General features: G+C 39.1%; 1 protein-coding gene across 4 annotated transcripts in view; it reads left to right on the plus strand.

Moving 5' to 3' along the window:
- IL1RL2 (interleukin 1 receptor like 2) overlaps window positions 1–25,765 on the plus strand; it is a 54,698-nt gene that overhangs the window by 7,493 nt on the left and 21,440 nt on the right. For 2 of the 4 annotated variants that reach the window (XM_008008252.3, XM_073023293.1), the window contains 3 exons: window positions 1,739–1,934; window positions 11,915–12,074; window positions 22,664–22,738. In XM_008008252.3, coding sequence (XP_008006443.3) covers window positions 1,739–1,934; window positions 11,915–12,074; window positions 22,664–22,738 — 431 coding nt within the window. The remainder of the gene's footprint in view (window positions 1–1,738; window positions 1,935–11,914; window positions 12,075–22,663; window positions 22,739–25,765) is intronic. The other 2 variants (XM_073023294.1, XM_008008249.3) reach the window with 2 other exon arrangements.

The raw sequence follows: 25,765 nt of genomic DNA on the forward strand, positions 1-25,765 counted from the left end.
TAACACAGGCCTGGTGGTGACTGCCCCTCAAAGGTAGCTGTCTATTAGGATCAAGCCCATCGTCTCACTTTTCAAGGGAATCTGGAAATTGGAATTTGTGTGTGCAACTTTTTATAATTTGTAAAGCTTTGTTGGGCCTGAATAAAACACATCTGTAGACCAAATTTAGCTTGAGGGCCACAGTTTTGTGACTCTCCCACACTGGCTTGCATGACCTTAACAAATTACTTGATCTCTCTGAGCCTTGGTTTTTTCTGTAAAATGGAATTAATGCTGGCCCGATAGGGTTGAGGTGCAAATTAACTGAGACCAGGTATGAAGTAGGTACTCCATTCTCTGTCTCTTGTTTTGATTCCGTGATATTTGCCGGCCCCTTTCTGTGTCCCAGCACGGCCCGTGTTCCACTCTGATTTCTGCCGGATTCCTCATTTCTATCCACCAGACAGACAAAATGCACGAAATCGAGTGGTTCACAAGTGGAAGTGGTCGTTAGCTCTGCCTGGCTCCTTTCCACAGATTTAGTCACTAATAAACCACTCAGAGCATGTGGAGGTCTGCTTTCTTATTTTAGCCTAGGCTATGAATTAACTAGACTTGAAGATCATACATCACATAAATGAATCTGGATGTCGAAGCTAGATTTAAACTATTTAAATCTGGGAGCTGTGAAATGAGGAAAAATAATCTTTAATAGAAATTAGACAAGGATATCTGCCATGAAAGAAAATGAACGTGAATTCTCCAAGACTTTTACTACTAACATCCAGATAGGATGCGTATTTAGGAAACTGTATATTTTTACTTTTTGCTTTGAAATAATTTTAAATTTAAATAAATTTTGCAGGAATAGTATCAAGAACTTCCTTCTACCCTTTATCTAGATTATCTAGATTCCTCATTTTTAAGAATATATTTTTACATTTATCTTATAATTTTCTCTTTCACCATATATATGATATAAATTATAAACAGTATTTTTCTCCTAAGCCATTTTTAAACCATTTCAGTTGTATGCATCATATCCTCTTAGCTCTTAATATTTCAATGTATATTTCCTATCAACAGTGTATATTTCCTATTTCCTTTCAATGTATATCTGTTTATTTCTTACATAATGACAGTATAGTTGTCAAATTCAGGAAACGTAACCATCATATGATACCTTAATCTATAATCTATATTCTAATCTTATCAGTGGTCTCATTGAAGACCTTTTATAATTTTTTTCTTTCTTTTCCAGTACAGTTACCAATCTAGGATCATGCATCACATTTGGTTGCCATGAATATGTAACTTATTTTAATGTGGAACGTTCCTCAGTCTTTGTTTTTCATGATGCCGTCATTTTTAAGGACTATAGGCAATTATTTTGTATTATCTCCTTCATTGGTGTTAGTCAGGTATTTCTTCATGATTAGGTTCAGCCGTTTTGGCTGGAATGCTAGGTGAGTGCTTTGTGTCCCCTTCAGAAAATTACTCAGAGGCACATGGCGTCCACTTGCCCCCAGTTGGTGATGTCCATTTTGATCACTCAGTTAAGGTGTTGTCCAGTTTCTCCACTGTACGAATACCATTTGTCCTTTCGTGATGAATGATTTGGGGGGTGCTTACTGCTTTGTTAGAGGCAGAGGGTTTGCGTGGTGCTGTGACAATGATTTGAAAACATTTGAAAATGAGCTGAATTATTTGATTTTGTGATTTTTTAGAAGAGTTTATGAGGTCTCAATCTGTCTTACAGGGGTAGAGATAGCTGTCATAGAATACATGTAAACCTAACTGTTTTTGAAAAACAATGGTGTGACACTTCCGTAAAAGGTTTACCGAATGTATCAGATGAGTACAAGCAAATATTACATCTTGGAAAAGATGATAGTCTCACCTGTCATCTGCACTTCCCGAAGAGTTGTGTTTTGGGTCCAATAAAGTGGTATAAGGTAAAAAAAATTTTTTCTTATTGATATTTTTCCTCCTTTTCTTTAAAACCCACTGTTGTTTATAGGTTAAGTTGTATTTTTTAAGGCAGAATTGGTAAAGAAATTTGTGTGCCTAAGATAGATTAGTTAGCTAGCAGTCATTGATATGTTACCTTCCTAATTACTGTTTTAAAAAATTTTTTGGTTATTGTATCTTTGTAATATTTTATTATTTGGATCCACCACCTTCCTCCAGTTATTCTTGTTTTTCAGGCTGTTCTTTATTTTCTAACATTAATTATGTTTGTTTAAATACATACTACATGCGCATGGTTCAATAATCACAAATCGTAAGAGGTCACTCCCTGGAAAACCACTTTCCTGTTCTCGTTCCATATTTGCTCTGGGTCATCACACCTTCCTCGACATGTGTCTACCATGATTAGTGCCCTGTGATTATTCTTGTATAATGCTATACTAGCAAATAAAAATATATAGTCTAACTCTTCCTAGCCCTTCTTTTTCAAGCTCATCTTTCTGCACTTTATGTTTTCATCTTTGAAATTTCTCTTTTCTTGATGATCCTGGCATATGTTGACATAGAAAGTAACCCTTAGCATGGAGGAGCACAGGCTAGTTATTTGAGATTGGAATTAGTTTTTCCTGCTTGTTAACTCTTGCCAGCACACCCCACTGGGTCATGAGTTTTCTTTATGGGAAGGTTTTCATCTATTGATTCATTTCTTTAATGGTGAAAGGATTACGCAAATTTCTTACTTTCTCTTGTGTGACTTTGGTAAGATTTTGTGTCTTAGGAAGTTTCTCATTTCATTAAAAGTTTCATATATTCTGGAAAATTGTTTATCAGCTCTTCTCTTTTAATGTCTGCAGACATTAAAACCTTCAAAGTAAGGTTCACCTTTAGTCATTATTCATTCTCTTTTTCTTACACACACACGCACACGCACACACACACTCTTACTTGATTAGTTTCATCAGAGACTTGGTTCTAGTACTCTTTTCAAAAACTAACTTTTGATTTTGTCGATCCTTTCTGTTACATATTTCATGTTCATTTAGTTTGTTTAGTTGCCCTCTTTCACAAGAAATGTGGAAGTGAATGTCCTTATACCTGTCTTTTAAGCATATTTGCTAGTGTGTGCAGTTCTCTAAGATACATGATTGCTAGCCCTAGAATTGCTCATTTGTAGGGCATGCAGATGAACAAAGTATTCAACTTTGTTGATGTTGCAAAAATTGCTTTACAGAATTTTGTATCCGTTTATACTTTTGCCAGGAGTATTTTATTTTATGACAGAGTCTCACTCTGTTGCCCAGGCTGGAGTGCAGTGGTGTGATCATGGCTCACTGCAGCCTAATTCCTGGGCTCATGTGGAAGCCCAGGTAATTTTTAAAATTTTTTTGTGGTGACAGAATCTTGCTGTGATGCCCAGACTGGTCTCGAACTCCAGGCCTCAAGTGATCCTCCTGCCTTGGCCTCCCAAAGTGGTGAGATTATAGGCATGAACCACTATGCCTGGCTCACCAGGAGTATTCTAGATTTCCTACAACCTTGTGTTGAACTTTGTGTTATAAGACTGATTTTTAAAATCAATCTGGTGAGTATAAAGTGCACCTTTTTGCTATTTTATTTTGCTTTTCCTTAATTATTAGTGAGATTAACCACTTTTTTTCATATGTTTATTAGCCATTTCTGGATCCTCTTCTGAACTGCCCACTCATATCTTTTGGTATATTTCTTATTTTACTTTTCATGCCATTTTCTTGTGACTTATGGGAGATTTTATATATTTATATATGCTAGGTATGATTGTTTGCAATGCATTTAAAAAAAACCTTTCCATTGAAGTTTGACACATACATATAAAATGCAGAAATCATAAGTGGACAAGCTTGTTGGATTATCAGAAAGTGAACATACCTTTTAATTACCGTTTCCCACAAAGGTTAAGAAAACATTACTAGCACCTCTGAAGGCCCACCTCATCCCTCTTGCAAAAACTATGCCTCCCTAGTCCCCAAATAACCACTTCCCTGATTTATACTATCATAGATTAGATTTACCAATTTTTGAATTTTATTTAATTTGAATAAGATCGTATGTAATATTTATGTCTAGCTTCCTTGGCTCAATAGCGAACCAGTGAGAATCATCCGTGCTATTGCATGTGGCTATATTTCATCCATTTTCATTGCTTATACTATTCCACTGTTATTATTGTTAGACTCTTGAGTCATTTCCAATTTCTGGATCTTAGAAACAAAGCTGGTATGAACACTTTTCTCACTTACGAATGCAATTTTGTGGGACATGTTACACGGGAGTGAAATAGTTGGTCATAAGGGTATGTAGAAAATGCCAAACCATTTTCCAAATTGGTGCCAATTTACAGTTCCAGCAGCAGTGTATAAGAGTTATTTATGCCCCTATATCTGACAACACATGGTACTGTTAGCCTTTTTAATTTGCTGTTTGGATAAGTGAGTAATTGTGTCTTATTTCAGCCTTAATTAACACTTCCCTGATCATAACTGATACTGTTGATCTTCTTTAAAATTTCTTATTGGCACTTGGATGTGTGTGTGTGTGTGTAATTTTTTTTTCTTTGAGTGCTTGCTTGTGAAATTTTTTTTTTTTGAGATAAGCTCTTGCTCTGTTGCCCAGGCTGGAGTGCAGTTGTGCAATCATAGCTCACTGTAACCTTGAACCCCTGAGCTCAAGTGACCCTTCCGCCTCAGCCTCCTGAGTGGCTGCGGGTTACCTTTTCCAGGAGGTATCTTTTTTTTTTTTTTTCTGTAAAAAACCAAATAATAAATATTTTAGGCATTGTAGGCCAGATGATCTCTGTTTCAACCACTCAACTCTGTTTTGGAAGCACAAAAACAGTTGTAGACAATATAGAAATGAAGGAGTGTGGTTGCGTTTCAGCAACATTTTATTTACAAAAACAGGTGGTTAGCCGCATTTGGCCGGTGTGTGGTTTGCTAGCCTCTTGTCTATTTCTCATTGATTTGTAGTAGCTCTTTATAGATCTGGATATGAGTAGTTGTTACAATGTGCCCTTCTAAGCAATGGCTAGCTTTTCTTCTCTGGTAATGAGGTCTCAGACTTCCTAGTGTTAATGCAGTCTAATGTACTGATTTCCCTTTGTGATTAGTACTTTCTGTGACTTAAGAATCTTTTTCCCACCCCAAGGTAAAAGGACCTTTTCCTGTATTTTCTTCTTGAAGTTTCATTGTTTTTCTTTTTCCACTGATTTTTAAGTGTGTAGTGTTGGCAGGGTCAAATGTAAATTTTTTCTGTGTGGACTTCTGGTTTACCTGTTCTTTTCACGTTGCTTTGCATGCCACCTCTGACTTAAATCATATTGGTCTTCGTGTGTAGATCTGTTTCAGAACCCTCTGTAGCATTCCCTTATTCTATTTCTTTCTCTCTCTCTCTCTCTCTCTCTCTCTCTCTCTCTCTCTCTCTCTCTCTCTCTTTCTTTCTTTCTTTGAGACGGAGTCTCACTGTGTCTCCTAGGCTAGAGGACAGAGCGCAGTCTTGACTCACTGCAACCTCTGCCTCCTGGGTTCGAGCAATTCTCCTGCCTCAGCCTCCAGAGTAGTTGGGATTACAGGCACACACCACCACACCTGGCTAATTTTTGGTATTTTTCCAGAGACGGGGTTTCATCATGTTGGCCAGGCTGGTCTCGAACTCCTGACCTCAGATGATCCACTTGTCTCAGCCTCCCAAAGTACTGGGATTACAGGTGTGAGCCACGGCACTGAGTCCTTATCCTTGTTAATTAATACGGCATTAGATAAGTCTTGTAAGTTTTGTGTAAGTCCTCTGCTTTTCCTTTTTCTGAAATGTTGCCTTGGCTATTCTAACTTCTGTTTCTGCAGCACTTGGAGATGGCCTCAGAGCTGTGACTAGCAATCCTAAGTGAATATCAGAGTTGATCCTCTGGACCTTTTAAAAATCCAGATATTCAGCCTCACCCTCTACTAACTGAAGCAGGTCACCCATGGGTGGGGCTTAGATGCCTTTATTTTAAAAACAGCCCCTGGGCTTGCAAAAGTAGGCAAAAGCTGGGGGCCAGCAGTGTAAGCAGGAGGGGTCACCTGATACTATATCACCTGCTCGGTTTTGGTGACCCAGGTGTGGCTGTTTTTGCCACTACCATGTGCTCAGACCTGGACTCATTCTTTGGGCCTCAATGTTGTCATCTGTAAAACCAGAGGGTTGGAATCAATTCTTCAAGTATTTGGAATCTGTGATCTTCTTGGTGCTGTGCCAAGGGATGTCATATGTCCTCAAAGAAGTTACAGTTTATCAGAGGAAACAGACAAGTAAACTAAGAATTTTATTACAGCATGAGGTGAACATACAGAAAGCGAAATCAGAGCAGACCCTGGGAATGTCCATGGCTATAATTCCCGGAAAAGGTGACTTTGAACTGTGCTTGAAGAGTGACCACAGTTAGCCTGGTGGGTACAGCAAGGAAGGTCAGTAATTAGAGGGAAGCAGCAGGTGCAAAGGTGTTGGGTGAGAAAGAGAATGGTGTTTGGGGGCCCTGGTTAGAATTTAGGGCACATGTAGAAAGATGGTGCTAGAAAATAAACACTGTTTATGCCAACCTAAAGCATTTCAACAGTGAATCCTACCCTGTGGAGAATGGCATGAGCAAATTCGCATTTGAGAAAAGTCCTTCCGTAGGGGCTGTAGTGAATCCACTGGAAGGCCTTGAGAATGGTGGCATGCTGATCATTTGGACTATCCTAGAAATCAAGTTAAGAAGTGTGGTTCATTTCAGAAAGTTATAAAGTAGAATTGATAAAGTGAGGGAAAAGGAGGAGGAGAGGAAGTGGAGAACTCATGTCTGAGGGCTCCTAATTTTTATAATTGTAAGGATGTGTTATGGGGAATATTTGAAAGAGGAATGTAGGTAAATAGATGGAGATGCAAAGAATTGCTAAGGTGAAGACCATGAATTTGTAGTGGTACCAAGACACCTGTTTATGTGATTAGCTCCTACAGTGCTCTGCTCTCTGGTTGGAGGCGTGTAGGAGAGAGATGAAGGGATCCATCAGAATGGGGGCTTTGCAGGTGAAGATGCTGGAAGGACAGAGGGCTACAGAGTTGAGGTATTGGAAAGGAAATGATTGAAGTGATTGAAGTGATGGATAATGGTTCTGGGTAATGGCAAATCCCTATGATAATCCTGGCTTATGTCTGGGAGAATTGAAAACTGAGAGAAGTCCCCAGGAAGTCTTTGAAATTGAAGAGCTGACAGAGGACAACGTTAGGGTATTAAGACATCTGTCTACACCTGGAAAAGTGGTAATGTCTCCAGTTTTGTTTTCGTTTCAATCCCAAATTACTCCTCAGCACAGTGGTTTGGGGCCCCCATCATTGTGCTCAGTCTGAACTTGCTAAAGTTACTTCGGGCTCTCCAGTTGCTAAACTGACATTCATTTTCAACCTGATTGTGGCGTTCAACATTGCTGGGCACTCCCATCAGCTGGAAACTCCTGTCTCATTTTCTTCTAAGACTTACTCATTCTTGGTCTCTGTTTATCTTTTTTTATTATTGTTTTTACTTTTTCTGGCGCTTCCTTTGTAATCATCACTGAGTTTTTTTCCTCTATAGTTGGGTCTTAGGATTTGAGGTTCCCCATAGTTTCAGCCATGGTCATCTTCTGTGCTCGCTTTTGCTTATGTTCAAGTGGATGATTTATAGAACCATCCATTTCACTCTATATTCTCCATATGGCTCCCAATCCAGGATGGACAGGAAAGGAAATGATACCTGGAAGAGCTTGGAAATTAGACGAAAATAGAGAGGTCAGGTGGGCTAATTCCAGTTAAGGTAGAAAAGTGAGTTGAACTTACAGAAAGTTCAGGTGGAAAAGTGTGATGCCCATGGCGAGTAGGCACTCACCATCCATGGCGAGCCTTTTTATCCTGTAGAGGCCATAAAGCTGAAAAGACACAGGAACAAAATGACCAAACCACCTTACATTTTGCTGAGTCACCTACTGCTAAGACTCTGGATAGAATTCCATGTCTCCAGCTGGCTTTGCTGAAAGGTGAAGGTGAGGATGGTGGATCTTCCTGCTTTTTCTACTGGAACGCACAGCCCTGGAGACACAGAAATTTCTCCAGCAGTGTTGAAGTGTCCAGTCTCCAGGTCTGTGGGAGCTGAGTATTCCGCTTTATTTGTTGGGGTGGCTCTTCCTGATGTGGCTTTACTTGACACACTGGAGTTGTGTCAGTGGCAACTCCTGGTCTCTGAATTGCAGGTGGTGTATTTCAGAGTCAATTCCCCACTTTCCAGGTTGTGGTAGAGGTAGCAGCTCTCAGGGCAAGCCAGTTTGGCAGTGTGGTTCTGTCCTCGATGCCACTTCCTGAGTACTTTCACAGATTTTGCAAAGCACTTAGTATCTTGTCTTGAATCCTTTTCTGCATAAAATATAGAATGATTTTTGTTTGCTAAATCCAGACATATATGGCCTCATGGCCCTGTTTCAAAGATTAAATGACCTAATCTATCCACGAAGCATTTAGTTCAGCATGAGTACATAATAAGTACCTAATACATAAATATTAGAGATTATTATTATTTAGTTACAATAAAGGAATGAATGAGCTGGAACAGGGAATCAGTCAGAAAGTAATATATTTAATTTTAAGAACTTGGAGGCAGGGGTTCTGTTAATGGCAAATCCCTGTGAAAATCCTGGCTTACATCTGGAAGAATTGAAAACTGAGAGAAGTCCCCAGGAAGTCTTTGAAATTGAAGAGCTGACAGAGGACAACGTTAGGGTATTAAGACATCTGTCTACACCTGGAAAAGTGGTAATGTCTCCAGTTTTGTTTTCGTTTCAATCCCAAATTACTCCTCAGCACAGTGGTTTGGGGCCCCCATCACTGTGCTCAATCTGGACTTGCTAAAGTTACTTCGGGCTCTCCAGTTGCTAAACTGACATTCATTTTCAACCTGATTGTGGCGTTCAACATTGCTGGGCACTCCCATCAGCTGGAAACTCCTTTCTCATTTTCTTCTAAGACTTACTCATTCTTGGTCTCTGTTTATCTTTTTTTATTATTATTATTTTTATTTTTTCTGGCACTTCCTTTGTAATCATCACTGAGTTTTTTTCCTCTATAGTTGGGTCTTAGGATTTGAGGTTCCCCATAGTTTCAGCCGTGGTCATCTTCTGTGCTTGCTTTTGCTTACATTCAAGTGGATGATTTATAGAACCATCCATTTCACTATATTCTCTGTATGGCTCCAAGTTCTCTTCCACTTGGATCTTTCTTCCACCCTCCGGATTCCTTTGTCCAACTGTCTAATATAGATTCTTCTTAGACCCTCCCATCCCCACCACTCACCTCATGCACTGTGGTTAGAGCTATTTTTTAATCTTACCCCAGATAGAACCATTTTTTCCATTTCTTTGCATTCTTTCTTCTTCCTAGTAACACCTTTGCATACCCAAGCTAGGACTGTAGAGGTCCTGCTCCCTCTGCGTATCCCAAATTTGTCACTACATTCAGTGGACTGGAACTACTTAAAATAATTGTTTTTTGTTTTTTACTTGTTATCCTTACTTCCCTGCTTTAGTTTAGGTTCCATTCGGCCTCAGTTTATGGAAATAAAATCTAAATGGTCTTTAGCATTGCATTATTTTAATCCTTTAAACTACACAGCAACTAAAGGATGTTTCTCAAAAGAAAATCTGATTGTCTTATTCTCTTGCTCAGAAGGCTTCTGATGCTCGTCTCCTTTTCATGGTTTTCTGTGAGAGGGCTCCTGACTACCTCACTAGTTTTATCTCCATCACTCTTCTGTACTCATTGCATCTTAGTAAGAATTCTCAGGTTATTTTGTGTTTCTGAAATATTGTACATCCCGGGTCAGGAGTTTTCCTCACGATGCCTAGAATATATAAGGCATTCAAAAGTGGACGCTATTGTTTTTAATATTTTAATTTTAAATCTTGTTAGTGAGACATTACCCTAAAGATTTTAAATTTAAATCCAAGCTTGTTGAGAGTTTAACCTTTGAAATAATGCTCCAGTGGATCAGAATAGAGGCAGTTCAAGTTATAGCAAAGTGACAGAATGGCCTTCAGCTGCAAGGCTGAACTTTAAGATGATTAAAATATGTATATCTTGAAAGAAAGAATGAATCCTTCAGAAAGAGGACTGCTCAACTGTGAAAGCACAGAAAGGGAGGCCCAGAGATTATACCTAGCCAGAGACTATCCAGGGAAGACTGTCCAGGGAAGAGGTTTATGAAGTGCAAAGACTAGACTTCGTGCTTTGTGTGGGCTGAGTGCAGTGGTTTACGCCTGTAATCCTAGCACTTTGGGAGGCTGAGGTGGGGAGACTCCTTGAGCCCAGGTGTTTGAGACCGGCCTGGGCTTCATGGTGAAACCTTGTCTGTACTAAAATAACAAAAAATTAGGGTGTGGTGATGCATACCTATAGTCTCAGCTATTCAGGAGACTGGAGTGGGAGGATCCCCTGAGCTCAGGAAGTGGGCGGCAGAGCTAAGACCCTGTCTCACCCCCCCCCCCCGCCAAAAAAAAGTGCTTGTCTGTATCCTAAAGAAGGAGACACCACAGTATCAGAGTCTGATGCCTTTATACATCTAACTCTGATTAGTAACTCCCATTTTGTTTGATAAGCAGTTGTCAGATTATGAGTTGGTTTCCCATATCAGGTATTGACAGGGAAATAATGTAAGCCTTCTAGGAAGTAGCATTTCACATTATAAATAAACCAGTGCTTGTTTGGCATTAATTATTTACTGCATCCTGCTGGGCGGCTCTATTCATGCTGTTCCAGGGGTGGAGAGTGAAGTGTGACTCTGAACCGTGCCTAAGTGAGGAGAGAGCTTAGCGCTTGGGCAGGTAAATATTTATTTAATTAGGTGTTTCCATGTTGGTTTTATCTTTTAGATTGTGTACTTCCTGAGGAGAGGGATTGCATGTTAGTCCTGCATGGCCAGGCCTGTCACAGTGCAAGCAAACTGCAGGAACTCAAATGTTTGAATGAACAAATGGACCACTTAGCTAAGCAGTCACTCTGTGGAGTGCAGCTTCTTGAAGGACAGGGAACAAGTTTGGGAGAATTCAGAAGTGGGCCCAAGGTATAAAAGAAGTGGTGATTAGCGTGAGAATGTGAGCCTAGGACAGGACAGAGGAATGGTGAGGCTTGCCCTCTGGGTGGTTGCTGGGAGAGAAAGCATTCCTGAGACTCACTGGTCTTCTGGTTGGTTGGGTGTGAGGTTGTTGCCTTGTCCATGGAGGAGGTGGGAAGAGTGGGAGAAGTGATGTGACATCTGCCCTCCATAAACCTGGCCAGATTCCTTTGCTCACTGTTCAGACCTTCAAATTGGATGTTGGCAAATAATTATTTTGGATTTCTATAAAGTCCACTGCTTGATAAGTGCAGAAATTGGGCCCACAGTAGGAGCAGTCATTATGAACCCGGGTTTCCAGTCTTGGCAGAGGCACTTGGGCCATTAAGTGGGAGTCCACTGGCAGACATGGGCTCCTGAAGGTGGAGGATGTTCCTGCCTGTTCATGTCCTCCTGTGAAAAACTGACCCAGGCTCAGTTTTCCTCCATGAAGTCTTCCTTCCAACTCACATAGGCCACTCTCCTCTCAACTCCTGCTAGACTTAATGTTTGTATCATTCACTTCAGCCTGTAAAATATCCTTTGTCAAATCTGTGTATATCTATATACACATACACATGTATATATATATACACACACACACATATATACACATTATATACAGACTGGGCAAGGAATTCTGCTGTGTCTGTCTATCATCAATCTGTCATCTACCTGTTTTTCTATTTACCTAGCTAGCTAGCTGTTGTCTTTCAGTTAGATTGTAAATTACCTAAATTCTAGGGATCACACAAGTTTCTAAGTATTCATTGAATTGAATTTTGTTTTTATTTGTATTAGGACTGTAACGAGATTACAGGGGAGCGGTTTACTGTTTTGGAAACCAGGCTTTTGGTGAGCAATGTCTCAGCAGAGGACAGAGGGCACTACGCGTGTCAAGTTATACTGACACACTCAGGGAAGCAGTACGAAGTTTTAAATGGCATCACTGTGAGCATCAGTAAGTATGCTCATGTATGTCTGTCGCCTTGTCTTCTTTTGGCTTTGTGGGAACTGGCTTCTGGCTTTGGGCTTTGGGCTTTGAGCAGGAGTGATTCTAGGTCTTGGTTTCCCTGAAGGCTAGCAGGCTCTCAGACCTGCCACTCTTAGAATCAGAAGGTGGGAAGAGTGAGGCAGAAGGGCATGAGCAGCTTAGTTCCCTCTTCGGAACAACAGAACACTCAAAACTCTTGGTTGATTTGTGAAAATTAAATGAGATCATGCACATAGACCAGCTGCTGGGGTGCCTGATGCAACACAGGTATCTAGAAAATGGTAGATGTGATGAACATGACTCTCATTCACCTCAGCCTTCATTGTTGTGAATATTCCTGCAGGCCTTCCAGCTGAGGCCTCCCCTGCCTCAAGTGCTGCAGAGCTGAGAGTTCTGGACATGGTCCTGGGATATCCTGCTGCTCATGGGACCTGTGTTCTCATCCCAGAGCAGCCAGCTCTCTGTAACATATGCCTGGAGGTTTGAAAGTAGAACTTTAGAGGAAGAAGAAACCCTAAAAGTAATTTAGCTCAAGCTAAATTTAATTTAGCTTTAATTTTTTTTAATTTAATTTTTTTTGTTTTCAATTTTTGTGGGTACATAATAGGTGTACATACTTATGTATTTATAATATATACACATAATAGGTGTATATATTTATATATAATATGTGTATATATTAAATAATAAAAGGTGTATTATATAATGATGTATTACATATTATACACAATAGGTGTATATATTACATGATATGTGTATATTTATATTTATAATCCTTGAGTATAGAATATTTTTTCATTTTTTTGGTGTCCTCTTCAATTTCTTTCATCAGTGTTTTATAGTTTTCATTACAGAGATCTTTCACTTGTTTGGTTAATTCCCAGGTATTTAATTTTGGTTAATTCCTATGCATTTTTGAAATGATCATATGGTTTTATGTGTGGCTACTGTAAATGGGATTACTTGTAAAATTTCTTTTCACATTGTTCACTGTTGGCATATAGAAATGTTACTAATTTTTGTATGCTGATTTTGTATCCAGCAACTTCACTGAATTTATTAGTTCTAATAGTTTTCTCGTGTAGTCTTCAAGTTTTCCCAAATATAAGATCGTATCATTTGCCAACAATGATAATTTGAATTCTTCTTTCCTAATTTGGATGCTGTTTATATCTTTCTCTTGTCTGATTTCTCTAGCTAGGACTTCCAGGACTATGTTGAATAACAGTGGTGACAGTGGGCATCCTCGTCGTGTTCCAGAACTTAGAGGAAAGGCTTTCAGTTTGTCCCCATTCAGTATGATAACTAGCTGTGAGTCTGTCACATATGGCTTTTATTACGTTAAGGCATGTTCTTTCTACTTCCAGTTTTTTGAGGGTTTTTATCATGAAGGCCTGTTGAATTTTATCAAATGCTTTTGCAGCATCAATTGCAATGATCATATGGTTTTTATCCTTTATTTTGTTGATGTGATGTATTACATTGATTGATTTGCAAATGTCAAACCATCCTTGCATCCCAAGGATAAATCCCATTAGCTCATGATGAATGATCTTTCCAATGTATTGTTGAATTCTGTTTGCTAATACTTTGTTGAGGATTTTTGCATCAGTATGCATCAGAGATACTTGCGTGTAGTTTTCTCTCTGTCTCTCTCTCTTTCTCTTTTTTTTTTTTTTTTGATGTGTCTTTGTCTGGTTTTGGTATCACGGTAATAACTGGCCTCACAGAATGAATTTGGAAGTATCTTTTCCTCCTCTATTGTTTTGAACAGTTTGAGTAGGATCGGTATTAGTTCTTCTTTAAATGTTTGGTAGAATTTAGTGGTGAAGCCATCGAGTCCCAGGCTTTTCTTTAATAAAGAGACTTCTTTCTCTTTAATAAAAAGACTTTATTAAAATTTTTATATTATTACTTGTTATTGGTCTGTTTAGGTTTTGGATTTCTTCCCGGTTCAATCTTGATAGGTTGTATTTGTCTAGGGATTTGTCCATTTCTTCTAGATTTTCCAATTCATTGGCATATAGTTTCTCATAGTAGCTATTAATAATCTTTTGGATTTCTGCAATAACAGTTGTCATGTCTCCTTATTCATTCCTGATTTTATTTATTTGTATCTCTTCTCTTTTTTTCTTAGTCTGGCTAAAGGTTTGTCAATTTTGTTTCCCTTTTCAGAGAACCAACTTTTTGTTTCATTGATCTTCTTTTTTTCATTTTGATTTAATTTATTTCTTCTACTGATTTTGGGCCTAGTTTGCTCTTGCTTTTCTAGTTCTTTAAGATACACCATTAGATTGTTTATATGAAGTATTTCCTCTTTTTTTGATGTAGGCACTTATAGCTGTAAACTTTTCTCTGAGTACTGCTTTTGCTGTATCCCATATGTTTTAGTATGTTGTGTTTCCATTATTTGTTTCAAGAAATTTTTCAATTTCCTTCTTAATTTCTTCATTGACCCACTGGCCATTCAGAAGCATACTGTTTAATTTCCATGTGTTTGTATAGTTTCCAAAATTCTTCTTGTTATTAATTTCTAGTTTTATTCCATTGTGGTCAGAGAAGATGCTTGATATTTTTCCAATTTTTTCAGTGTCTTAAGACTTGTTTTGTGACCTAACATATAGTCTGTCCTTGAGAATGATCCATGTGCTAAGGAAAAGAATATGTATTCTACAGCCATTGGATGAAATGTTCTGTAAATGAATCTATTAGATCCATTTGGTCTATAGTGCAGATTAAGTCCAATGTTTCTTTGTTGATTTTCTACCTAGAAGATCTGTCCAGTGCTGAAAGTGGGCATTGAAGTCTCCAGCTGTTATTGTATTGGAGCCTATCTCTTTCTTTAGCTCCAATAATATTTGTTTTTATATCTGGGTGATTCAGTGTTGGGTGTTGACCTTTTTATCATTACATAGTGACCTTTGTCTTTTTTTATAGTTTTTGTCATGAAATCTATTTTCTCTAAGTATAACTACTCCTGCTCTTTTTTTGTTTTCGATTGGCATGGAATATCTTTTTCCATCCCTTTATTTTCGGTCTATGTGCGTCTTTATTGGTGAAGTGTGGAAACAATCAATGGGTCTTATTTTTTCATTCATTCAGCCATTCTATGTCTCTTTATTGGAGAGTTTAGTCCATTTACAGTTAATGTTATTATTGATAAGTAAGAACTTACTCCTGTCATTTTGCTATTTGTTTTCTGCTTGTTTTGTGATCTTCTCTTCCTCCTTTCTTTTCTTCCTGTCTTCTTTTAATGAAGGTGATTTTGTCTGATGATATGATTTGGTTTCTTGCTTTTTATTTTTTTAATGTCTCTATTGTATGTTTTCTGGTTTGAGGTTTCCACGAGTTGAAAATACTATTTTATAACCCGTTATTTTAACCTGATAACAACTTAATATTGTTTGCATAAACAAAAAAGCAAAAAGAAAACTAATAAAAATTCTACACCTGAACTTTATTCCCCTGCTTTTTAACTTCTTGTTGCTTCTATTTATATCTTATTGTACTGACTACACCTTGAAAAGTTGTTGTAGTTATTATTTTTGATTGGTTCATTATTCAGTCTTTCTAGGATAAGAACAGTTTCACACCACAGTTACCGTGTTAAAATATTCTGTGTTTTCCTGTTTACTTATTATAACCATTGAGTTTTATACCTTCGGGTGATTACTTATTGATCATTAATGTCCTTTTCTTTCTGATTGGAGTACTCCCTTTAACATTTCTTGTAGGACAGGTCAGCAGATGAAATCCTTCAGCTTTTGTTTGTCTGAGAAAGTCTATTTCTTCTTCATGTTTGAAGGTTATTTTTGTGGATATACTATTCTAGGGTAAATGTTTTTATAATGTGTCATGCCACTCCCTCCTGGCGTATAAGATTTCCACTGAAAAGTCTGCTGCTAGATGTGTTAGAGCTCTATTGTATATTATTTGTTCCTTTTCTCTTGCTGCTTTTAGAACCCTTTCTTTATCCTTGACCTTTGGGGGTATGATTACTAAATGCCTTGAGGTAGTCTCCTTTGGATTAAATCTGCTGGGTGTTCCATAACCTTCTTGTATTTGGGGACTGATATATTTCTCTAGGTTTGGGAAGTTCTCTGTTATCCCTTAGAATAAACTTTCTGCTCTTTTCTGTTTCTCTACCTCCTCTTTAAGGCCAATAACTCTTAGATTTGCCCTTTTGAGGCTATTTTCTAGATTCTGTATGCATGCTTCATTGTTTTTTATTCTTTTTTCTTTTGTCTCCTTTGACTGTTTATTTTCAAATAGCCTGTCTTCCAGCCTGCTAATTCTTTCTTCTGCCTGATACATTCTGATTTTAAAGGACTCCGATGCATTCTTCAATATGCCAATTGCATTTTGTTTCATTTCCAGAATTTCTGCTTGATTAAAAAAACATTATTTCAATCTCTTTGTTAAATTTATCTGATAGAATTCTGAATTCGTTTTCTGTGTTATCTTGAATTTCTTTGCGTTTCCTCAACACAGCTATTTTGAATTCCCCGACTAAAAGATCACATGTCTCTGTTTCTCCAGGATTGGCCCCTGGTGCCTTATTTAATTCATTTGAGGGGGTCATGTTTTCCTGGATGGTATTGATGCTAGTAGATGTTCTTCAGTGTCTGGGCATTGAAAAGTTAGGTATTTACTGTAGTCTTCACTGTCTGGGCTTATTTGTACTTGTCCTTCTTGGGAAGGCCTTCAAAAGGATTTGAGTGTTTTGATCTAAGCTGTATCTGCTTTAGGGGGCACCCTAAGCCCAGTAATGTTGTGGTTCTTGCAGACTTGTAGAGGTACCACCTTGATGATCTTGGACAATATCTGGGATAATTCTCTGGATATCAGGTAGAGACTTGTTCTCTTCCCTTACTTTCTCCCAAACAGAGTCTGTCTGTCTGTTCTGAGCCACCTAAAGCTGAGGGTGGAGTGACATAAGCACCCCTGTGGCCATGACCACTATGACTGCTGGGTCAGACCTGAAGCCAGCACAGCACTGGGTCTTGCCCAAGGCCTGCTTTACCCACTCCCTGGCTACTGCTTATGTTTGCTTTAGGCCCTGGTGCTCTACAATCAGCTGGTGGCAAAGCCAGCCGAGCCTGTGTCCCTTCCATCAGGGCTGATTGCCATTGGTGAGGTCTCTCAGGCCCTGGGAGGATCCAGAGGTGCCGTCTAGGAGTCAGGGATTAGAGTAAACCTTAGAAGTCTATCAAGTGTTTTTTTTGTGCTGCAGCTGAGCTGGCAGTCAAACCACAAGACGTGGTTCTTCCCACTCTTCCCTCCCCTTTCCAAAGGCAGAGGAGCCTCACTATCCATAGCCACCGCCACAGCCGGCCACAAGGAGTCCTGCCAGACTACCACAGATGTTCTCTTAAGGCTCAAGAGCTCTTAAGTCAGCTTGTGGCCAGTGCTGCCTTCCTGGGACTCACTCTTCAGGGCATTGGGCTCCCTTTTGGCCCAGAGCATGTGCAGAAGTGCCAGCCAAGATTCAAGTCCTAGAATCGGGGACCTCAAGAGCCTGTTTCATGATCTACCCTCCCCTGTGGCTATGCTAGTACCTAAAGTGCAAGACAAACTTTTCCCTCTGCTTTTCTCAAGCAAAAGGAGTTTTGCCCTGTAATCACTGCAGCTGGTCATGTGCTGAGTCTCACCTGAAGCCAGCAAGTTTCAGACGCTCACCCAAGGCATTCACCGTAGTACCTGGATAATTGCTACTGATTACTCATGGCACAAGCGCTCTTCAGTGAGCAGGTGATGAGTGCTGCAAGGACTGAATCCTTTCCTTCAAGGCAGCGGGTCCCCTTCTGGCCCATGGTATGTCTGTAAATGTTGTCTGGGAGGCCTGGAACAGGGGCCTCATGACTCTGATCATTGTCCTCTCTTGCTGTGGCTGAGCTGGTATCCAAGATGCAAGATGAAGTCCTCTCTACTCTTCCCTCTCCTGTCCTTAAGCAGAAGGAAAACATCTCTTTTAGAGCTATAAGCTGTGCAGTCTGGGATGATAAAGAGGGGTGATGCCCACACTCCCTTGGCTGTCCTAGATGGGATTACTGAGGTATATTGCATGCCCCACTCCAATACACGGTCTCTGGGCAGCACTAGGATTTCACCTAAGAGTTGCAGTCCAGACTGCCTCTCAAGTTTAGTTAGAGACCCAGAGCACTTTAGCCTTTGGTGGTAAGATTTATGGAAGGTCAAGTTCTGATCACTGGGATCGGCAATTCTCTTCTGTCTCGGGCTAGTTTAAATGCTCCCTCCATGGGCCGGTGGCAGCTGAGTTTGGTCCGGTTTTCTGTTCTGTTCTAACAAGACAGCACTGAGTTCAGTGCCTCACAATTGCTGTGTTCTTTCTTCCCCAGCAAACAGAGACACTCTCAGTACCATGCCGCCACTGTGGGGGGTTGGCGAGGTTGGCATTGGCGATTGAGGACTGTTTTTTCTATCTCATTAGTGTCCTTTTCTGTGATACAGAGTTAAAACCAGATACTATGAGTGATTTTTGGTTCTTATGAAGGTGTTTCTTCTGCGTATAGTTGTTAACTTGGTGTCCTTGTAGGGGAGACAGTTGGCGGATTCTTCTATTCTGCCATCGTGCTCCACATTCTCTCCCCAAGCTATACATTTTACAGAGTTGCAGGAGAGAAGCAACTTACCAAAGGTCACAAAGCTGGTTATTGTCAGAAACAGAGCCAGAGTGCTGGCATTCAGTGCCCCGGCCAGCATTGGTTTTTCCAAACACATTGGACAAGGAGTTCCTGCTGTAGCGGCTTTTGCTCTTTCTTTAGTAGAAAGTTGTTTTCTATATTTACTCATCTAGATGAGAAGAACCAAAGGCTGGATACTTCTTTGATGTAGAGCTTCCTACTTGTCACTAGTTTCCAACACACTTCAGAGTACTGGGGGAGACGGAGCTATTTCCGGATGCTGTGGATCCCTAAGGGGATAGGTTCAGCATGGATGGGAGCCAGCATGGTTGGGTGCTGCCTTTGCAGGACAGGGCTCTTTATTCTGTACAGTCCAGTGACTCCCTGCATTCCAGCTGTTCTTCTAGAGAGCCCGTTCTAGTCCTTCCATGTTCTTTGCTGCAACTACTCCTTTGATTTAAATATTTTTGGGTGGTTTTCAATTTTAATTGTTCTTGCTAAAAGCGCGGTAATTAAGAAAATTAATTGTGCAAGGTTTTATTTTTATTTTAATGCTCTTGGGTTTTCTGCTGACCATTATCTCTCTGAAAGAAAGCACCTTCCTCATCTTGTTCACAGTGGAATCCCTGGCACTGAGCCCAGTGCCTGGCCGAGATTAAGCACAGATCTATTTATTAAGCGAATGATTGACTTCTATAACGCATTAACTTTACATTGGTAACTGAGGGGGAATTTCGAAAGGTGAAATTGCTCAAGTAAAATGAAGAATCCCTTAAGAAGTAACTGGGTTCAGTAGTCACTACTTCATGTTCAAGAAACATTTGTTTATGATCTGTTATATGCCAGTATTATGGTAGGTCCTGATAATTCAAAAATGAAGTGTTGTTTCTTCTACTATGAAACTATCAGCCTGGTGGTGGTGAATCTAGGGGTTAAATGGATCATTTTGACATCATGTGCTAAAGGTAGAGTCACAGACAGTGTTTGCGGAGCAGGAGAAGAATAAGAAGGGTCCATGGGTGGCAAGCAAATGGTCTGGGAAGGCTTCCAAGAGGAAAGGAGTTCTCAGCTGAATTTTGAAGAATGAATAGGATTCACAAAAGTAAAGGAGGGTGAGGAGGGGGTCTCTAGGCAGAGAGAACAGAGGGAACAGTATAGGACAAAGCATGGAAGTATTAAGCATTATGTTTATGTTGGATCTAAAGTGATTTTCATTAGAGCCTATGTGAATACGGGGTGGGGAGGGTGGGAGCTGAGGCCATGGAGTTAAACGGGGGCAAGGTCCAGGTGGCTGCATATGCATAGGCTTTACCATGCAGCCACTGAAGGGCCCTGGGACAGTGCAAATGCAGAGTCATTGGGCTGCATTTGTGATGGATGATGTCAGTTTTGAGATGGTTTGAAGCCGGAGTTGACGAGGGCCTTGCAGCTTGGAGGCCACTTAGGAGGCTGATAAAATATCCAAAAGAGCGCTGATAGTCTCAACTTGGGAAGAAGCCATGGGAGAGCTCTTCTTCAAGCAATCATTTAAGGACTCTTTGCTGAGTACTGAACAAAGCTATGTTCTGTGCCAGGCAGAGAGAATATTGTGGTGAAGAAAACAGCCACCACCACTGCTCTGATGAAGCTTGAAGGCTGAGAGGAAGGAAGGCAGAGATTAATCAGATAATTCACTAATAAGATGTGTAATTACAGGGAAGATGAAAGCAATGAAGGAAAGGAAAAACCTGAGATCAAACAGACCAGGGCCTGGTGAGAAGGCAGTGGCTCAGGGAAAGCTTTCTGATAATAGTGATGCTGATGGTCAGGAAGCATTATGTGGATGACAGAGTTGGGGAGATTTTTTCTAGACTGAGGAAGTAGCAAATGTGAAGACCCTAGCACAACAGGGAACTCGGAATATCTGAGGAGTGGAAAGCAGGGCTAGAGTGATCCTGAATGAGAGAAATTATGGTAGGTGATGAGGCTGGGTAAGAAGTCAGGAGCCAAGATCATGTAGGAACCAGCAATTCAGAGTAAGTAGCATAAATTTTATTCTAAGAACAATGACAAGCAGCCTGACAGATTGAAAGCAGGAGAGTAGCGTGGGTTGATTTTCACTTCTGAAACAGCAGACTGGCTGCTGTGCACAGAATGATTTATTCTAGGGTGGATCTGAAGTGCAGGTGTAGAAGTTCAGGTAAGGCACGAAGGCACAGGTAACATGGTGTCATTGAAGATGGAGACATGTGGATGGGTTCAAGGCATTTGAAGAGGTAAAACCTACAGGGTTTAGTGTTGGACTGAATATGGGGAGAAATATGGCAAGGTCAAAAATGTTAACCAGGCTTTTTGACATGCACTATTGACTGGATGGTGATGCTATTCAGTGAAATAAAATGGCTCTGGAGGAAAACCAGATTTAGGAGTGAGACTATGAGTTTGGTCATTGCTACATTGAGTGTGAAGTGCCTTTGGATTGTGGAGGTGCAGAGTAGGTCATGGCCTGTATGGGTGTGAAGCTTAGAGGAAGGACTGCAGACATGACTTTCAAAGTCATTGGCCTTGAAATGATATTTGAAGAAGTGGGTGTGAATGAGATTGCTTAGGAAAAGAATGGAAAATAGAAGGCTTAGGAGTAAAGAAAAAGCCAGACTGAGAAATGAGGAGGTAAAAGTAGTGGAATTTGGTGATTGATAGATTGAAGAAGGTGAAAGAAAAGCTGTTGCCCAGAATGGCTTCTGGATTTTACATGTGTGTGATCTAGTGGATGATGGTACATTAACTAGCTGGGGATAACTTTTGTTTGGGACATGCTGCATTTAAACAGTGTGTGGAATGCACAATTATTGCCATCATAAAATGTATGTGTTTTTGCATTTTTCTTAGCTTCTCTCTTGCAACTTTTCCATATCCCACTCCAAATATATAGGAGGAATAATAGAACTAAGTAGGTGATCGCTAAATTTTGGTAGACAAATGGGAGAGGGAAGAAGTACAGAAAGACTCAGGGGCAGGGAGTCCAGGGGGTCAATATAGGGAGATAATGCTAAAGTTTGGTGGTAGGATGAAAATTATTTCCAATAATTATTCTTATTATTGGAATAAAAATCTTGGAAATAAAATATTTCCAAGAAGAGGATGGGATATAAAAGAATATGGAAATGCAGAGTTGGAGGAGGAAGAGCAAAACTGAAGATGTGATGAACCCTCACAGATCCCTCACCCAACTTTGACAATTATCAACTTCTGGTTAGACTTTTTTCATCTTTACCTCTACTCACTCCCACCAGTTCCCAAGGATATATATATATTTTTTTAATTTATTATTATTAAACTTCAAGTTGTAGGGTACATGTGCACAACGTGCAGGTTTGCTACATATGTATACTTGTGCCATGGTTATTTTAAAGTAATTCAAAAATATGATGTTGTGTGTTTTTCCATCTCTATAACATTCTTAAAAGGACAAAACTATAGAAATAGAAAACAGAGTAATGGTTGCCATGAAACAGGAATTGCATGAGGGAATTTTCTGAAGGTGAAATAAGAGGGTTACTATTTCTCTCAAGCCAGCACCTAAGCCAGGCCTTTGCTTATTATAGCCACTGCCTGAAAAGTGTTTTTGGATTATTAAGTAATGAGATTTTATTATACAAGCTTATTAGTTTACATTATAAACAATATAGTTTATGGTTTATATCAAAATATAATGGCCAAGGTAGACTCTCTTTATAGCTCAGCTTCTAGTTTATTGTTTTTTCTTTTTTGGCAATTCAGTTACTTCTGGTTGAAAATGCGTATTGGTGGAGTGAGATTTTGACCAGAGCTTATTGATGGTCTGCTGTGTTGGGCTTCATGCTATTGCATCAGAGTACTTGGGAATGTATCATATGTGATTCTAATGAATTTCCTGTGGGTATGATTTTTTAGCAGAAAGAGCTGGATATGGAGGAAGTGTCCCTAAAATCATTTATCCAAAAAATAATTCAATTGAAGTACAGCTTGGTGAGTAAAATCATTGAAGCCATTGAAATCACCAGGGGAAGAGCTCATTATGTTTGTGTATTCTGGTGAATATTTGAATGTTAAGGATGAAGATAAATCCCATACACACCCAGTTTCCAACTTTTGATATACCTGAACTCATGGGGAGAGGAATCAAAATAAAACACCAGAGAGCTAAAGCTTGGAAAAGTTGTGGTGGCAGAGAAGTCTGTCAGTGAGAACTCTGGACCCAAAATGATTATTATAAATCTGTTTATGCAAAGGCAATGAAGATGCAAATAATTCTTCAGACAATATGTAGTATAATATAAAACTACTATTAAATAATGTTGACCAGGAGTTCTGGATTGTATTACCTCACAATGCAAGGTATATGAAAGGAGTGAAGAAAGTATTATGTTACATTCCTTAATCTGCATGGAAAAGCATCAATAAGCATTGCCTCAGTTTGTGATCTAAGTAGATAAAAAGGGGTCAAATTATTTTTTTTGATTAAAAAATAATCACTAGTGGCCGGGCGCGGTGGCTCAAGCCTGTAATCCCAACACTTTGGGAGGCTGAGGCGGGCAGATCATGAGGTCAGGAGATCAAGATCATCCTGCCTAACACGGTGAAACCCCGTCTCTACTAAAAAATACAAAAAATTGGCCAGGCGTGGTGGCGGGCGCCTGTAGTCCCAGCTACTTGGGAGGCTGAGGCAGGAGAATGGTGTGAACCCGGGAGGCGGAGCTTGCAGTGAGCCGAGATCGCACCACTGCACTCCAGGCTGGGCGACAGAGCAAGGATCTGTCTCAAAAAAAAAAAAAAAAAAAACACTAGTAAAATAAATATGCTGTATTACATCTGAAGAAAAAGCAAATTAGACAAAAATCTCAACACCTCCCAAAAGAGAAACTTTTAAGTGTCAAATAGTAGTGTATCAAAATATATAATGCTAAAAGTCTCAGAAATACAATACAATAAAACAACACAATTGTTTCGGTTGTAGGGGGAGGTTTTAACATACTCTTGCTTTGAGAAATTTGCTAGGAAAGTAAGAGTCTACATGGTTCGAGTAATCTAGCAAAAGTAATGTGTCTAATACATAGCTCACTCTCAGAAACATCTATGAAAAACCCAGAGTCCAAAAGAGGAAATTGTACAGATCATGGGGTGTAATCATGATGCAGTAAGTGTAAAAATTTATATCTAAACCAAAACAATAAAATAATCACACTCATTAAGTATGTGAAGTGATGGATTTGTTGATTAGCTTGATTTAATTATTCTACAATATAAACATGTATCAGAACATCACATTGTACCCATAAATATATGTAATTATTATTTGTCAATTAAAACTAAAAAAAAAAACATTTAAAAACATAAACAACAAAAAATCCATCTCTTAATTATTTGCGTTTTTGGTCAGAGAACCAAAGCCATAGTTAAAAAATATTTAGAAAATAATGATAGTGAGAATACTTCATATTAAATTTCATGGCATATGACCAATGCTGTACTCTAAACGAGTTTATATCTTTAAATAATGTTATTATTAATAAGTGTGGAAATAATTAAAACATACAACTAACCATTTGACTCTATAGGAAGACCAATGAGACAACTAGAATAAAAGTAGAAAATAATGAATTTATTAAAGGAAAATAAACTAATTGAATCTGTCCCAAAGTTGGTTAAGGGCAGAAGAGTTGAGGTGAGAGTTGGGGAGAAAGATAAACTTCCAGCAAATCTAATCCCCTAAATGCAGAGACACCCAAATATAAAATAATTAGAAACGTGGGAAAGTTTATATAAAACAACAAATGGTAAGAGATAAAATCTGTTTAAATGCCTCTAGGCCCATATATTTTTAGGAGAATTCTTTTAAACTTTTAAGGAAATAATAATACCCATAAAAAGGATAATTGTCTACACATTCCTCATTATGTGAATAGTCTTAAAAGACACACTTGGCTGTTTTATCTCTCTTAGTTGACTTTCTTCCCCTACTCCTGTCTTTGGAAATTCTAGCCAGTGTATTTAGACAATTAAAAGGCAAGAGAAGGAGTTTTGGAAGTCTTGGAGGGAGGAAGACAAACATAATTTTTAAAACATGATCTACTGGTTTCTACTTAGAAATTTTAAGAAAATTAAGTAAAAAAAATGACTAGCATTTGCTTATTAATGTTATTTTAATACAAGATAAACATTCAAAGCTAATAGCATTTTTATATGCCTGAAATGGCATATATTATGTAACCAGGGAAAACAGCATTCACAATTGCAATACAAGAAAGAAAATAGTAAGAAACAACTGAACAAGAAATTAGAAAGAGTTGCCTACATAATTAGAAATGCAACATTTTATCATTTTATAGGTGGAACATAAAGTAATATGTGTTTTAGTGAAATTTCAAAAGATGTTCCTAAATAGAAACATTCAGTATTAAAAATGTTATTTCTTCTAGATTAATATGCAAGTTTAATATAATACCAATTAAATTACTGAATATCCTAAAACTTGTCAAAACATTTCTAAAATTTCTATCAAAAATGCTGGAAACAGCCAAGAAAAAAATTGAATAGAAGAAAAAAGAGAGAGTCTTTTCCTTGTAAGTATTAAAATATATTATAAAGATAGAGATTATTAGTATGTCAACAAAATTGCTGACTAGGGGTTCCTAGCACTAATTCCCCTACAAAAGGGCCAAAATATAAAATAAATAGCTACATTTTGACTAGTGTGTCTGAAGGAGGGCGCTAGAGTACGGCACAGAAATGATGGAATCTCTGTGGAGCACGGAAACCCAGGATGGCAGCATAGAGAGGGGTGGAAATCACCCTTTCTCTGTCACTCTGTTTCCCCCACCAAGATTGACTTGGAGCCAAGAGAAACTTCTCCTTGCAGGGAAAAGGTAAGCCGAAGGCCCCTGCAACCACAGACACCTGCAGTTCTTGCTACAAAGGAAACCTGCAGTCCTCACAGGCCCTGAGCCCAGTTTGGGGAGCAGCGTGGAGTTCTCATGGCTACATTGCTCCAGTGCA

The sequence above is a fragment of the Chlorocebus sabaeus genome, chromosome 14 (genome assembly GCF_047675955.1).
Source record: "Chlorocebus sabaeus isolate Y175 chromosome 14, mChlSab1.0.hap1, whole genome shotgun sequence".
Lineage (NCBI taxonomy): Eukaryota > Metazoa > Chordata > Mammalia > Primates > Cercopithecidae > Chlorocebus > Chlorocebus sabaeus.